Below are 17,004 nucleotides of genomic sequence, written 5' to 3'. Positions count from 1 at the left end.
CCCTCTCCCGCTGCCCCCTTTCCTTTGGGGGATAAATAAAGTTGTCAGTCAATAAAATAGTAATATGTCCGACTGTATATCTCGTCGCAAGCCGCTAGTGCGCATGCGCAGAAACCCCAGAGAGGGGTGCAGGCCTGCTGCTGGCGCCACCTGCCCCTCTGATTCATCTAGGCATTAGTGTCGGTCGCTGGTTGTCCCAGTATGCGGTAATGGTGCATGTACACCTTGGTGAAACTTCGCCTGTTTGAAGCTTCGGCCTCAATTACAGCAACATCTTCCGCACTTGTTCCCTTTTGTAGATACTTTCCCCTGTCATAGCCTATCGCTAGGGTTTGGAAAGCAGTGAGTGTTAAAGGTAGCTTACCAAGGCGCTGCTGATAGATGGACAAAATGCAAGCGATTCCTTGCGCTGCGCTCTCTCATTGCAAAGTAACGAGCCCCAGTTGGTGCAAATTCTGTATACGCAAGCGTATTGGGGGCTGGCGGTTGTAGTTTGCGGTATGATGCTGACTGTACACGTTCGACATGCTAAAACTGAAAGTAGTAAAAAGGCAGCAAAGTTGTCCTCTAGTGTACACCCTTTAAAAAGGGAGCGTGCCAGGGGACAGCTTGCTCTCTCTACTCTCATATAAGTGTATTCGTGTTTAGAGTATAAAGGACAGCTTACTCCCATTTCACTCGTTTCTGTTTAGAGTGTTTGTGTTTAAAACTGCTGCTGAGACGACCACCTCGCGGAAAGCAGTCCGTGTACGAGTGCGTAATCTAGCCGCTGCATCTGACGTAGGCAAGACTGGTGGTACGCCGTTCCAGAATTGTGGTTCCTCCTCTTTCACCCCTTCCTGACTTTTTGCAGCGTTTCTTTCAGTAAGCGACGTGGTATATGATTTTGACTGATTCACCTCGTGCAGATTAGCTGGCGATGTGGACCTCGTCGTGTGAAATACCTTCGTCGCGCCTGGATGGCTGCCTGCAAGAAGCCATTCCAGAGCTACTGCGCGCCCAGGTGAGCGATCGGCGGGGAGAAAGATGGCGCTCGACACGTTCGTTCTTGTCCTGTCCTCTGGTTGTCATTGCTGGAGAAAAAACTGTTGCATATCGCCGTAGCTGAAACTTTGGGTCTTTGTATTATAATGATTTCTTCCCATTTTATACCACCAACCTTCCGCCCTTCGCTGCTGTCTGAAGCGATGGCACGACATGGGCTTCAGTGAGTAACGGAGACCCGGCGTGGGGCGTGTGGTGTCCCATTGGCCAGTGACGAAGGGGCGGAACTCAAAGCTGGAAGAGATTGGTTTCAATATTGTTATGGGGCATGCTGTGTGTACACATAAGGACGAAGCATTCACAGATACGGACAATCTCAGCACTCACAAGTGACTTTTTGCACCAAACCATGGTGGACATAAACGCTGCATCGTGCATGGGCGCACAGAATACAGAAAGAAAAGACCATTTTCATTGCCGGCAAAGAGATACTTCTTTATTGGCAGTATGAATAGATAATGTGGAACATTTCGAGAAAACTAAAAGTCATTAGAATCGAATAGGGCTAGTGAAAACTAACCGAATGCACGTGCTTGTGCACGATGTACAGGAAAAAATACTTCCGCTGCTTTTCCAGGGCTGGCGCTTTTCTCTGGATGTGGTACCTCACCGCAAGGCTGCTGAGTCGGTGGTGGCCGGCGGTGCCTTCCGCTGAAACACGGGTGAGTAGGCAATCATTTCTGAAGTAGCCAGGTTATTTCGCAGTCACTGACCACAGTGGCGTAGCCAGGAATATTTTTGGGGGGCTGTTATACGTCCCCGGTAAAAAAATAACAGCCTGCTTCCAAAACAATAACTTAGCCATTATTCGGCTTCAACAAAGCCGAAGAGTTAGTTGTTTCGTTCACCGTAATGTTTACACAAAAAAAAACGAGTGCTTGCCGTACTATGAGGACTTCATTCGTAAATAATATTTATCTAAAAAAACGCTTGTATGAAAAATCACGGATATTCGCAATGTCATTTGTCAAAACTTCTACCTCATACACGTGAACCTGCGTTGGGCTGTATAGTAGGTTTAAAAATAAAGCACAAATTTTCGCGATAGCTTGTGATCATTTCAGGACAGTGGAAAGGATGAAAAAGTAGGCTGACGTGAAAAGCTATGTTTAGTTCGGTGAACTGTGCCTACAATTCAAATGAGTGCCATAACTTGTACGATGACAAAGAGGAGCGACTCTTTCTCTACAATAAAGTGCGCTTCCTATTATCGAGCCCCGACTGCTTACATCAGTCTTATAGAGAATAAACAGAGAACGCAAATGCATCATAACATTCCTGAATAATTACTGAAACAGAAAAATAAGGGCCACTCTCAGAAACTCAAATGCGAAACTGTCGGGCGAGAAAAAAGAGTGCTATTAAAATGTGGTCGCAGCAATTGTGAGTTTATCTACAAGCTGATCATTAATTGCAATCGTGTTCTGGCGCGGGGGGGGGGGGGGGTTCTGACACCGAACCCCTACCCTGATTACTCCCCTCACTGACCGCTTATCTCTCAGCTCATTGTTTGCGCGCATGTGAACCATATGCGGTCTTGAGTTTGCGCTCTTTCACGATGTTACTGCACGCGGCGCAAGGTTTTGCATAAAAAAATGTTTAAGCTCTGCTGCGTAATGCCCTTAACACAGCAAAACTTCTCGCTGTGTTCGCATCTTTTGCTTACGACTAACACCTAAGGTCCAAGACCTGCAGTCATTGAGGCTACTACGTCCATCGCAATGGATGCACGATCACGTGTCTGAATGTGACACTTTGGCGCCCTGGTCACGCGACCATATGAAAGGTGGTGAGGCTTAGCCTGCTACTGCATACCAGTGTAACGGGTATGGAGGTGTGCTTTCTGCCTAACAGGTGGGCAGCTTGACGATGACTTAAGCAATGTGCGTTAGTCTCAGTGACTGTATTAACCTTGTCGTGACTCAATGGTCACCCCTGCAGTCGTGGCCTAGTGGTTTGAGCGCCCGTCTCGGCTGCGAGAGGTGGGTGGTTCGACACCCATCGCCGGGCACCCACCGGTCAAAAGGGTACAAACGTCCCCCGGCCTGGCGCTCGGCTCTCTTTAGGGGTGTACGTTTGGGAGAAGTAAAAAAAAGGGCCACAAATTGGGCTCATGCCGCACGAGGCGGACTTACGGTTGCTTGGCGGGGGAACTTATCACTCATCCGTCAAGGCAACTGTTTGGTCTAATACCCTTTTCTCAAGCATTTCACCCTAGAAGAGCCGAGCACCAGGCCAGGGGAAATCTTGTACCCATTAAAGAAACCGGTGGGTACCCGGCGGCACTGGGGATCGAACCCACCACCTCCCGAATGCAAGGCGGATGCTCTACCACAAGGCCACGCTTCGGTCTCAAGAAGTTTTCGGCCTGCCAAAACAGCCTCCCCCAGCCATACACAGACTAGGCCAGGGCCAGGCCACTTCCCAAGTGCAAGTCTCTTGCACAAAGTGCGTGGTGCGCCCCCTCACCAGAGACTGTTCTTGTACCAATTTAGGTTTCGTCGTCCTCGGGCTCGAAAGCCCTCCCATCGAGCGTGGCGGACTGACGAACTACTGCCACCCCGATGGTCGTGTGTGGGTCCAACCCACGAGCTTCGGAAAGGCGGGGTCGCTAGGCCCCGTGGTGCACCTCTGTGATGTGCACCCCTGCCAGACGCCGAAGCGCCCTCGACTTCGGGTAATCCCTTCGCGCCGCACTGCAAGCGGGAGCCCGATTCTACCAACTTTTATTAAGCGTCTTGGATTTGACGCCGGCCCTGCAAGCAAGACCTACCGCCTACGTACCCGCAGTGCGAGTGTGGGCTTCATCCCACACCCGTACGGGTCTCACGACGGTGCTACTCACATACGCTCAAAGGACGCAAGCGCCAGTTCTGCTTTCGCTTTGCCCTCGCTCTCTTAGCCTACTGAAACGCCCGAAGGCCTCAGCATTTCCCAGAGATGGCCCTAGTTTCCCGGAGGGGGAACGAGGACAGACCCCAGCAGCGCTCCCAAGTGATCTTTGGGCACGGGTTGCACAGGGACGCTCCTACCCCTGATAACTTTAGTCAGCGGGGATTTCCCTGCAGCGAATCGGCTGGAGACTTAGCCGCAGCAGCCTATCCCTAGACTGCCGCAGCGTATGAACTCTCTCACTTTAAGTCCTGGGATAGGATCGCCACAGACCCTTCCCAGGATCAAGATCCTGGGATGCATTAGCATCGCCTCCTATTGACTGGATTACAGGAGTACGCAACCACTCCCAGCGTTACGCCTCAGGACCTTCATCGCCAGTGCCATCACACCCCGCTAGGTAACTAGAGGGCGCTGCGCCTCCCACTGTTAGCCGTCCTGCGAGCGACAGAGTACTCCACAGCCCCAGCCGCAGCCTTTCGACTGTGGCCAGGTAGCCAACCCTCCGGTTGGCAGCCAGCAGCAAGCGGTGGTGCTGTGAAAAGACACAGCACCCCAGTCAATCCGGCCCTCGGAGCCGTCATCGCCGGCGCCGGCCGACCTCTCCACCTTTCCCTCATTAAAATTCCTTTCTCTCTCTATCCCTCCCAGTGTTAGCAGGCCTGGGAGCAACCCTAGTACTCCACAGCCCCAGCCACAGCCTTTCAACTGTGGCCAGGTAGCCAACCCTCCGGTTGGCAGCCGACAGCAGGCGGTGGTGCTGTGAAAAGACACAAACCCCAGTCAATCCAGCTCCGGCATTGGGCGTTCATCGCCGGTGCCATTACACCCCGCTAGGTAACAGGAGGACGCTATCCCTCCCAGTGTTAGCCGGCCTGGAAGCAAACCTCGTACTCGACAGCCCCAGCCACAGCCTTTGGACTGTGGCCAGGTAGCCAACCCTCCTGTCGGCAGACGACAACGGGCGTGGTGAAGTGAAAAGGCACAACACCCCAGTCAATCCAGCCCTGAGACAAGGCTGCTAACGTTTTGCGTGGGGCTTCGGCTCACCACACACCGAGCACCGCCAGCCCCGAGTCTCCGTACACCCTTTAGGGAGCACAGATTAGCCCTATTTTAACAGGGCCGCCTCGGGTGAGAGTTCACCCATGCGCTTAGGAACCCAACCTCAGCCAGCCTTTGGCTTGCTTTACAGGCTCATGCCAAACGAGCCCGGCTGAAGAGACAGAGAACTTATGCAACACATATCTCCATCTCCTTGTGGGTAGTCGTGGGCCAGGAGCCCACGACTACCCACAAGGAGGCTGCTGTTACATCAGATCGAGTAACCAACTATTTGTGACGCCGTCTGGCGTCGTGATAAAAAAACTTCCGGATTTTTTTACGTACTCAACGAGATACATGCACAAGGGGTGTTCTACATGAAATTATGAAGGCTTAATGTCTCAAAGTGACTCAGGCAATGAGGGACACCGTAGTGAAGGGCTCCGGAAATTTCAATCACCTGGGGTTCTTTAACGTGCGCTCACATGGGCCTATGGAATTTCACCTCCGTCAAAATTCGACTGCCGCGCCGGGATCAAACCCGCTTTACATGAAACTAAATTACATTAATTAAAAAAAAAACTCATAGTCTCTGAAATACTTGATAGGGACTTTTTGGCGGTATTTTCTTCTTGTCTGTCACAAGACAGGCTTAAGTGGTGATCCATTAACAGTGTTGAACTGTTCTGCAGGCGAGCTATGACTATGAGGGACGCCGTAGTGGAGAGCTTGGGGAATTTCGATCAGGAGCCCTCCACTACGGCGTCCCTCATAGCCCCAGTCGCTTTGGTACGTTAAACACCATACAACCTTAAGTCTTAAGTTATGGTAGTAATAGCAAAGGTAGGTGTTTACTTTCCCCGAGTACAGTGAGCGCTTAATTCACTCAAATTAAACGACATGCATAATTGTGACTAGATATGGCTCTAGAAAAAAAACTCAGTCCCTCAAATACTTGAACAGCGTTGAGCTGTTTTGGATACAGGCTATGACTATGATGGACGCCGTAATGGAGGGCTCCGGGTCGGAGCTTGAGACGTTAAACCAAAACCTTCAAAAGACTTTTTTTTTTTCTTTAAGTACAGTGAGCGTTTCATTCACTGGCTTAAATTAGACACATGCCGCATGTACAGAGCACTGCGAAGGCCTGCCGCGACGTGGTACTATGGTGGTACGCTTCAATTCGCAAACATGGCGTCCACCGAATGCCTTGCAAGCAGCTGCCCACTAGTTCTCCTTCCTTTCCAAGTGACGGAGCCATCAATCGCGGCGGAATGATGGATGAGGAGAAACACACATATGCAGCACGCGTGCCATTTTGATTCTCAGGTGACCGTAGGCTCCACAGTAGTGCTGCAAATTACTGTACAGGTACACGCTAGTTGTTTTATCTTGGCCACTCTTTGCCCCGAAGTGTTTCAGCCAAATAAAAGGCCGTTAAGCAGCAAGCATGCTCCGAGAATGGCGCATCAGCTAAGCTGTTTTGATATGCAGTGGATCCTGAATATACCGAACTCGGATCTGTCCATCTTTTGCTTGTATTATAAGTCAAAGCATTCCCTTGAAGATCCTTTACAAAAGAATACCACCACTCAACGCGTTTTGTCCACCTGCCATTCAGCGAAATATTCAGTCTGTCGAACAGCGCGCCCCTGCATGTGCCGCTCCTCCAAAAGGCATTCCCGTGATTCCTCATGCGTGAGTCCGCGTACGTGCCCGCTGCCACCACTGGCCGCATGAAAACGCCTTAAAGCTGTTTGACGTGAGGAAAGGGTTGATTGGTTGTTGTGACCTACGGACTCGTGGTCCCATACCGCTTTAGCGCATACTACATTGGTTGTCAGGTGGTGACGCTAAATTAGCTCGCCGAAGTCTGTGGGTGGCCTTCGCCATACGCGCTCTATTGCCGAGAGCATCGCATACAACTGTACCTTAATCTCAATTATTATTGTGTTATCATTGTGGGGATAGCAAAATTAGCCTTTTTATAGCCGTGGGTTGCTGCAAGGGATCGTCCACGCGTTTTCGATGCGACGCAAGATAGGCCTAGCGAGATGTCATGTTTACATGAATACGACAGATGCGCAAGGCATTTACTTGCGTTTCCTAGTTCATACCTCCCGGCCACCATGTCGTCTAGGTATCGTCTGCTCGCGGAGTGTGCTGATATGGTAAAAGAGATAAATCAACGCTATCTTCAAAACGTTAGCGTATGCGCACTTACACGTACGCTAAACGCAGGCGTTTTGCGAGTCGTAACACCATTTCTTACGTTCTCACTTCAATCTATTCAGTCTATGCAGAAACACGATAAGCTCACTTTGTGGCACCATCCGATTGTTAAGACGAGGATCATTTTGTCAACAAACTGAGGCTTCTCCTAAGTCTAAAAGTGGAAGAATCGTCACAGAAAATGAAAAAGCAAATTTAACGCTCGTGCTTCCTGCTATGGGTGAGGTGAGACGATGCGAAAATCCGGTGCCCCATTTATTGCCAGTGAACGCACTGAAAAAGGCAGTAACGACGATGAATTCAGTCCGAAGCGAGGGGAAGGGCTTGGAAGGGAACCGCCATGTTTGTCCCCGCGGGAATGAAACTTCTTCCTCGCCGTCCTATTGGCCGATGGAAATCGGCAGAATTCTTCCGGCGGCAGAAATCTGTCCTGGACCGATCGGTTTTTCCGCTGGGCATTTCGACGGTATCTTCGCCGTGGCTGCGGATTCCGCCCATTGTTGCCGCTCCAAGTGAGAACGCGCCTTGACGCGGACGCGACCGGTGATGCGCGGCGCTTCTTAATTGTGGCTGTTGCTGAACCTTCTTCCGCAGATCAGCCGCATCTATCGTGTGACACACCTGCATCGCGTCTGCACCGTTTGCTGAAAACGAAGAATACCCGCAACCCACAGCTGAATGGAGGTAAGCCATTTTTGTTGAGAGCGAAGTGTTAGAGGCGACTCTGAGACGAGTATAACATTATTGGCGTATTCTAGTAGGTATTTACCTGTGCTGATAATAGCGAGGGCAGAACTCGAAATTTTGGCGGGAATTTCAATTCTACAATTGACAAAAACGTGAAGCCAGAGCCGATGGTTGCGCCGTGCTGTGCGAAATCCTTGTGGCTCTCTGAGTAGTCACCTGGGCAACATCTCGTGGAGTTCATTGATTTGGCTTTATGGGGTTTAAAGTTTCAGATCAACTCGGGACTGTGAATGACACCGCAGTGGAGGTCTCCAGATGATTTGGACCACCTGGGGTTCTTTAATGTGCACTGACATCACACACCACACGGGCACCTTGCATTTCGCCTGCACCGACATGCATCTGCCGCGGTCGGGATCGAAACCGCATCTTTAAATCCACAGCCGAGCGCCATAAACATTGAGCCACAGCGGGGGCGTGCGTGAAGCTACTATATACTTTATGAACAGTAATGAAAGCAATGCGTAGCGTAACTGTTATAAAGAGGCGCATCATGTTATAAGGGCTCCGGAAGTTTCGGCCAGTATGAGCTCGCCGCTATATCCTGAAATAAATATCCAGGCTAGTTCAGTGAAACTTGCCGCTAATCTAACCGCCGCGGTAGCTCAGTGGTTATGGCACTCGGCTGCTGACCCAAAACACGCGGCTTCAATCCCGGCCGCGGCGGTCGAACTTCTTTGGAGGCGAAATTCTAGAGGCCCGTGTACTGTGCGATGTCAGTGCACGTTAGAGTCGAAATTTCCAGAGCCCTTCACTACGGCGTCCCTCATAGCCTGAGTCGCTTTGGGACGTTAAACCCCCATAAACCAAACCAAGCTAGTAAAATGAATAATTAATTAATCCACAGATAAGTGAGAGTTACTGCGCCATGTACTTCCCATGAAAACCAGCTTTCTCTTGACTTTGAGGAAAGGAAATGCACATAACTGGACAGCTGATGCACTAAGTGAAAAAAAAATGAAATGCTAGCTGACATGTTTTAGGCAGCGGTACATGTTTTCTTTCTAAAGGAGTGCTTGAGGTGTCCTCTGGCCAAATTAGCCAGTTTTCAAAAACTAAACTGTCATACATACTTAGTGCAAATGGGTGCTGGCGTTTCACGAAAGCTAGCCACTGTTTTTCAAAAGCAGTTTTTTTTAGGCAAATAGACGCTTTTCTCGGCACAGCTATATTGGTATTCGCGAGCAGCAAAAAAGCGGCACAATGTTATACTACTAAAATGAATAATTCATCCACAGATAAATGAGAGTTACTGCGCGGTGTCCTTTCCGCAGTTCTCTCTTGACTTTGGGGAAAGGAAATCAACATAACTGGACACCTGCGGAACTGGAGACAGGCGCCAGGTTGCAATTCGAGATTTGTAGCTGGCTATTAGTGCAATGGCTACATTAGTGTTTAGAAAACGAAATTACTTTCGGTACTGTGGCTGTATAAATTCTGGCCATTTCTGGCTCAATACGATCGTGCGATCAGCGATGCCCATCTAAACGCGTCACCCTGTGGCGCATGTGTCACGTGACACTCCCTGTCCAGCCTGCACTGCGGTGCTCGCCGTTCCTCGCTGCACCAGCCGATGCGAGGCAGAGGTGGTCACGTGGTATGTGCGTCACGGAGTGACGCAGTTTGAAGGTCATCGCTCAGCGCGAGCACCGCAGGCACGCGGTTTTCATATCCAGCGCGAAATTTCAAAAAACTAATGTTGTTATTCTTAATGGCGAGCTAGAAATCTCTTGACTGCAACCAGGTGCCCATCTGTAGTCATTAAAAATTATTGGTATTTAGTTACTAACTTTATGGTGTCCGCCAGCACTGGCATTACACTCCAAAATACGGATAGGAATATTTGGGAGTAAAAAGGAGGGAGTAAGCTGTCCCGTATTGCACAGCCTTTCAATGGGGAAGGTATTCTGCACAAGTTGTGCAGTAGACTTGGTCACAAAATATAAGGAATGCCAGCCCTCGGCAATAGAGGCATATTCCCACAGCAGAGCAGAGAACAGTGATGTGATGCAGTTAGAACATGGGAGGTGGTCTTTAAATGCGGCGTCGGCGGTCTTGAGGTAGGCAAATAGATGGGATTGAAACCTCGGTTACATCTTTTTAAGGGATAGAATTTCGCGCATTCTGAGGAGGTAATTTATTTCCGTTGCCCGCCGTAAGTATTCCGTGTGTCTAGAAATAGAAACCTACTTCAGGACCTGGGCTGCATGCGCTGCCCCTAAAAACAAAATATGCCAGAGGACGGTTGACTCTTTTTACTCCAATCTAGGTTAATTCATGTTTAGAGTGCACTATGCCACACAAAATCTCTACTAAAGAAACATTTTTAGATAATTGATGGGCCTTACGACGTGCAGTTGCTGGCATCAGTAGAGTAACAAATCAGTAGGGTTGGGTCGACCAATATTGTTACGCATTCAGTGCAGTGCATTTCAGTGCATTTATTTCAGTCATGTACAATGGCTGAGGAGAAAGGAAAAAAAGCCGCGCACGCGACTTGACAAAGCTCCCATCTCCCGTAGCGGCTTGGCACGGCGATGACAGACAGCAGTAAAACAATAACAAGAGAATGCATGAAATAACAAATATGTACAATATCTTCATAACAGATCACCAGAATAGTCTCGGTACTGTTACACACACGCAAATGATAGTTTAATCACAGCACATGGACACTTTGTTTATTTTACAGTTGGATATTATTCCTTTTTTTGTAAGAACATATTTCTGACAGCGTTATATGAAACGGAAAGAATGGATTGATTAGTAAAAGCGTTACTATTAAGGAAAGATGGCAACACATACCTGAGAGTTTGAAAACCGTAATTTGTGCGTGGACAAGGTACATACCAATATTCGTAGTGTCTTGTGTTGTGAACAGCGGTATTTTCCCGCAGATTCGCAAGGTCGGCAAAAAATGTGGTGTCACTATGTACCTGAGATTTGTACTGCTGAATTACACGGTACTGATGAACAACCCTTGCATCCATAATGCGGTATTTTGCAAATAGAGCACTCGTATGTGCTAAGTACGTGGCACCCGCAATTGCTCTGACTGCATTTTTTTGTAATGTCAAAACCTTCTGAATATTAGTTTGCGTCGTTGTACCCCAGACCAAGTGGCAATATCTAACATGAGAATCAAAGAGGGCATGGTAAATAACAAGTTTTGTCCTAGTAGGTATCATGCACTTTAACCTTCTGAGTATGCCGACAACGCGAGCTAGCTTAATCTCCATTTGCTCGATGTGGTAGTCCCATAGCATAAATTCATTGAAGTGAACACCAAGTGTTTTTACAACATTAGTTATTTCTATCATATTACCACCCAATACTAAATCTGTATGTACAGCCCATTTGACATTTTTAGCTCTAAAAAATATCGCCTTTGTTTTCCGTGTGTTTATTAGTAGGGAATTTTTTTCAGACCATGAGTTAAGTTTCCCAACACGCTGTTAGCCTCTTCTACTATATCATTCGCGTTGGTGCCAGACAGAAATAAAGTAGTGTCGTCAGCGTAAAAACGTATTCTGTTTCGGAGTCAATCTGTACTAAGTCATTAATATATACATTAAATAATAAGGGACCAAGGATACTTCCTTGAGGTATACCATGCTTTATTTTATTATAAGTAGAGCGATGATTATCTATAGAAACGTACTGATATCGGTCAGTTAAATAGCTGGTGATAAGAGATAGTGCCTTGTTCCGGACACCGTATGCAGAAAGTTTAAGAAGAAGAGTTTCGTGATGAATCCTATCGAATGCTTTGGAGAAGTCTATGTATATTCCAAGGGTTATTTGCTTACATTCAATGTTATTTAAGATTATTTCTTTTTGCTTCAGGAGAGCCATTTCAGTAGAGGACTTAGGTCTAAATCCAAACTGTCTTGGAGTTATCACGTTGTATTTTTCAAGAAAATTGGAAAGTCGTAAATGTATTGTTTTTTCCAAGCCCTTAGAAAAAATAGGCAATATAGACACTGGTCTATAATTACCAAGATCGTTTTTCGAACCACCTTTATAAAGAACAACTACTTTTGCTATTTTCATGTCCGAAGGGAAAATGCCGGTAGTCAAAGACAAGTTATAAATATAAGTTAAAATTGGGCAGATAATGTCCAAGACGTACATAACAGGTTTCATTTTCAGTCCAAAAGCATCTTCACTGTTTGTATTGTTCATGCCTTTATATATATTAAGCACCTCATTTTCGTCACAACATGTTATAAAAATACTATTACTTGTATGATTCGTAATGTAATCCAATGCCATATTATTGTGTTCACTATCAACAAGTCCACTGAAATAGCTATTAAACTTATTTGCGAGTGCGAGTACGCTATAACTAATGCCTTCCATTGTAATACTTTCAATTGTATTTGTAGAGTTAGGGTTCAAGACTCGATTCAACCTATTCCAAACTTTCTTTTGATCGGTCAAGCCAGCGAACATGTTAAGGTGATATGCATTCCTCGCTTTTCTTAAAGTTAAGTTCAGGTTGTTTCGGTACCTCTTGAATGTTGCCCACGATTCTGGACTGCGACTTTGTAAGAACTTCTGATAGAGGGAATTTTTCTTGGCAATCATTCGAAGAATATGCAAGGTAATCAAGGGTTTACGAGCTCGTTTTGGTTTCTTTACATCTTTGTACGGAAAACTGTTACGATATATACAAGCGAATATCTTCAGAAAACAACTAAACGCTATGTCAGCAGTCAATGTAGCAAAAACTGGTTCCCAATTGACGTTCATTATTTTGCGTCGAAATGTTTCTAACGTAGTTGAGGTGATCTGCTGTATTTTTACATTTGTTTGTTTACAGTTTGATTTTAATGCAGGCACACTATTACATACGATGTAAACAGGCAGGAGGTCACTAATAGCATAATTAATAACCCCGGTTGAGAGCACATTAGTTGCGTTATTTGTAATCAGCAAATCAAGAAGTGTTGCTGTAGTGGGTGTTATGCGTGTAGGCAATGCCACAACGTTTACAAGACAGTATGATTCCATTAGTAATGATAGTCGTGACCTTCTGGGTTTATTTTCATGCATATCGACATTGAAATCACCCCTGTGTAATCACCCCTGTGTATAATAACCCTGTGTATTCGCCTCCGCAGAGGAGCTCTCGGCGCATTCGATGTGGAAGCGCTGACCGAAGGCGCTCTGTGGAAGCCGCGACGAGGACTTTCCACCTCCTACCGGCTTTCTCAGCAAGTAAGAGCGTTAGTATATGCATTCGGCCTCTTCAGTAATATTCTGAGCATGGCGAAGCATCCACGCAACACCATAATCCGTCATTTTCACACGGCTCCTCCGCGCATGCGCGCCTCTTCTCCTCCAGCTCCACTGGTCGAAAAGCGCAGCGCCTATTGCGCATGCGCAGTTCCTGTTAGTGTCAGGCGCATGCGGCAGATGGCGGCAGCTGTCAACACACACAACGCACACCACTTCGCAGGTGTAGCTGGCACCTCATAGAAGCAGATCGTGCCAGCGTCTCCCGCGTGTTCGCCTTCAGTCAGCAGCGGACAAATTTTTGGCACTCCCCAGAGGGCATCACTTCTTGCGAAAAAGGCCGATTAGGGAGAAAAGCAACTCTCTGTACGAGGGAAGCTCAGCACCATTGGAGGCGCATGTAATCCAGCCGTCGCTGAGTGCTGTTTTCCAGGCTGCATTGCATTGTTTGCCCAGTGGTTCCTTGTTACAGCAAGCACCGAGCGTTGCCGGAAAATTAGCGATGAATACGGCCGAGGCTTTAAGATAACAGTTAAACAGAGCAGGCGTGAGCTGCTGAGGAACTGAGCAGTTCATGGCGTGGCGCGTGGCTGCCTACCGATGTAGTAGTAGGAGTAATCCACCCGGATCTGTTTGGACGACTGGACTAATCACATACCGAATTCACCTTGCGCTCTGTAGAAGGGACGACTAAAATGACGGGATGACATTCGGCAGTTGTAAATACGACCCGCGCACAACGGTGAAACGTTGTTTGGCCTTTAAGAAGATACATCTGATACTGAGTCAATATGAGTGCCTAAATAAATAAAAGGTAAACTAACGGCATCGGAAAAGGCGAACTGCTTTAAAAAGTGAACTCCGATAATGATTGTTTTAATTTAACGCCGGAATAGTTAAAGTGAGCATCGATAATTGGTTCAATTTAGCGCCGGAATAGTGAAGTAGGGATTATCTTGGATCTGTCGTGATTGTTACTGAGAATCATCTCATGTTCAACCGCAGCTGCCTGCTCCTGTTTCCTGCCAGGTTCATCCATCCAGTCCTCCTCTCAACAGGTACGTGAAAGGGTCCGTAGCCCAATATCCTTGCTTTTGGCATCCCGCGGACTCCGGTAGAATTTCAACACACTTTTCTTCTTTCACATGCACTCACAGCGCGCCGGCTTTTTGTATTTACCCGCTACAAAAATGCGGCCGCCGTGCCAGAGATTTTGTTCCGTCACCTCAAGCTTCGCAGGTCATGGCCAAAACACCATTCACCCAGCGACCATGGCGCTTTCCGTCCCAAAGCAACCGTTACGATTGCTTGAGTCAATAGGTGTGCCCTGCCGATGACTTGTCATCCTCGGTGTCGCCATTCAGAGATTGCTTGAGTCAATAGGTGTGCCCTGCCGATGACTTGTCATCCTCGGTGTCGCCATTCAGAGATTGCTTGAGTCAATAGGTGTGCCCTGCCGATGACTTGTCATCCTCGGTGTCGCCATTCAGAGATTGCTTGAGTCAATAGGTGTGCCCTGCCGATGACTTGTCATCCTCGGTGTCGCCATTCAGAGATTGCTTGAGTCAATAGGTGTGCCCTGCCGATGACTTGTCATCCTCGGTGTCGCCGTTCAGATTGTCGGCAGAGCGTTGTGGCGCAGGGCTGAGTATTATTGTTATGTACACAGTTGGACCATGAAGGCAAAGAGGGCTGCAAAGTCACGTCATACGTGACGTCACACTAAAATGGTCAGCTTTGTTCAAGCCTGACAGAGGAAATTACGGTCGGAATCTCGGCGGGGGTGGGGTCTGTGTCTGCTGTCTTAATTGAAAAACGTCAGTAAAAGCGCGTTTTTACACTGCGATACCTCTTCTTTCCCGTGTCAAAATACCGTCATTACCCTATTCTAACGTGCATCAGATACTCATACTCGCGAAATCGAAAAAGCAATTAACTTTGCACGCTACGCGGTGAGCGGTAGCTGTACGCGCTGCGCTAAAAGTCTATATACGTAGCAGGGCATAACTTAATGCGAACCGTGCAAACGCAAATAGGAGTAACCGCCATCTTGTGATGGCAGTGACGCTGGGATTTTTGAAGCGTACTTGCGGTTTTGCAGCGAAAGTTACACTACTATAGCTGGGACGCATTTCGTCATGAGCCTCCCAATGACCATGAAACGACCTTGAAATAAGTCTTGGCTGGTGTTGTAATGCACATATACTTAACCATGTGTAGTCAGTCCACTAGGTGGACCACCTTTCACCTTCAGCTTTGACCCTGACCTTTGACCTTGAAATCTGACATTAAATTTTCACTTTGTAATTTGTAGACAGACGTAGTAAGAAAGCACCTTGTCACGTGATTCAGTTCACAGTTGTGAGGTCAGGTATGGGGCATATTTAACCAGAGATGTGCGCTTGACTTAGACGCTATAGAGGAAGGTGAGCGTGCTGAGGAGCATACGTGTAGTGAACTGGATCTTCGAACATTGCGGCAAGCCACTTCTGACCGCCTGGCAGGCAGCTTGCTTATGTGGCCTTCGCTACGTGAAACTCTGTTTGGCAGAGTTGAACCGCTGCCTAACTTTTAGTATGCGATTGTAATCCGCATGCAATTTCGAGACTGTTTTCATGGGAAAAAAAAGCCATTAAAATCGGCCAATTACGGTACGTGATTAGTGCCTCTGTCACTATATACTGAGATATACAGTTTCTGGAACAAAGTCATTTGAAACACGCATTGGTGATGAGTACTCAATGCATACCATGTGATTTTTTTTTCACGTTCCCAGATTTCCTTTTAAACTAATACACATAGGTGAAGTCTGTGCATGTCCATTGCAAAGTAGGGCAGACATTACGTCCGTCATGATTATATTGCGAAATTGAAGTACGTCGGCATCCAAGACGAGCCCAGTTTTCAATACTTTTTCTTTATTGGCAATGAAGTTCGAGATATATAATGCTAAAAATACGTATTTGAAAGCTCACTGAGTTGTCTTTCTTGCACCGCGCATTTATATAATGGAGTGACCTGAATTTATAATGCAACAAAGACACATTTATATATATATGACTTGAATTTGTGATGCAACAAATAGACACACCGTTTACGTGTTTCGTGGCGTAAAAGTAGTTGACGAGATATCGGCGACGGGACTATGCGCACAGACGTTTTAAAAATATGCAACGCAGAAGGCTAACTCATCATGCTTTGAAATGCACAATTTTGATGTTCGACATTTCGAACCCCCATTAGCCTATTAGGAAAATGAAAAAACACTGCTCAGCCTCGCGATATTATCTTATCCATTTAATCAAACAAAAAAGGTTATTAGTTAATTAGTTAATTAATCATTTAATCACTGGGCTGTGTCATCCCCTGTGCCCGCCTTGTTGCTGTAAATCCAGCTGCACAGACCGCACCGAAGTATCGCTCATAGTGTTTAAAATAAGAACCTGTAGACATTAAAAGAAAATAATTCTGTATAGTATATTAGCTTGTGTACGATGTGGCCTGCAAATTTCGTTTCAAACGTTTGCAGAGTCTGTGCTTTCCTCTGAACGTGGTGCCCTCAGTTCGACAAATGGTGCCTTCCGCTGAAATGCGAAGGTGAGTTTGCACCTATTTTTGCAATATACCATTGTATGTTACTACTCTGTGTTAGCAGCCACTTTGCTAACAGCTGCGTGTGCTTTCACGTATGTGCCCCATTCAGTGTTGTGTACATCATAGCATTTGTTTGTGCACTGTAAACAGGAATACACCTGTACGGGAGAAAAACGGGAGTAAGCTGTCCTTCCATACGCGCAAATATCT

At 47.1% G+C, this 17,004-nt stretch overlaps 1 protein-coding gene across 1 annotated transcript in view; it reads left to right on the top strand.

Annotated features, from left to right (window-relative positions):
* LOC149348053 (uncharacterized) overlaps window positions 1–16,798 on the top strand; it is a 28,651-nt gene extending 11,853 nt beyond the window's left edge. Inside the window, exons 7-13 of the mRNA XM_089587890.1 lie at window positions 909–1,003; window positions 1,622–1,707; window positions 5,219–5,260; window positions 7,807–7,896; window positions 13,086–13,182; window positions 14,206–14,258; window positions 16,730–16,798. Of these exons, the coding sequence (XP_089444016.1) occupies window positions 909–1,003; window positions 1,622–1,707; window positions 5,219–5,260; window positions 7,807–7,896; window positions 13,086–13,120 (348 nt within the window). The 3' untranslated portion in view covers window positions 13,121–13,182; window positions 14,206–14,258; window positions 16,730–16,798. The remainder of the gene's footprint in view (window positions 1–908; window positions 1,004–1,621; window positions 1,708–5,218; window positions 5,261–7,806; window positions 7,897–13,085; window positions 13,183–14,205; window positions 14,259–16,729) is intronic.
* Window positions 16,799–17,004: the final 206 nt, after the last annotated feature.

Source organism: Amblyomma mixtum, chromosome 4 (assembly GCF_055824585.1).
Source record: "Amblyomma mixtum isolate Tamu chromosome 4, ASM5582458v1, whole genome shotgun sequence".
Lineage (NCBI taxonomy): Eukaryota > Metazoa > Arthropoda > Arachnida > Ixodida > Ixodidae > Amblyomma > Amblyomma mixtum.
This window is presented reverse-complemented; position numbering and strand designations above follow the sequence as displayed.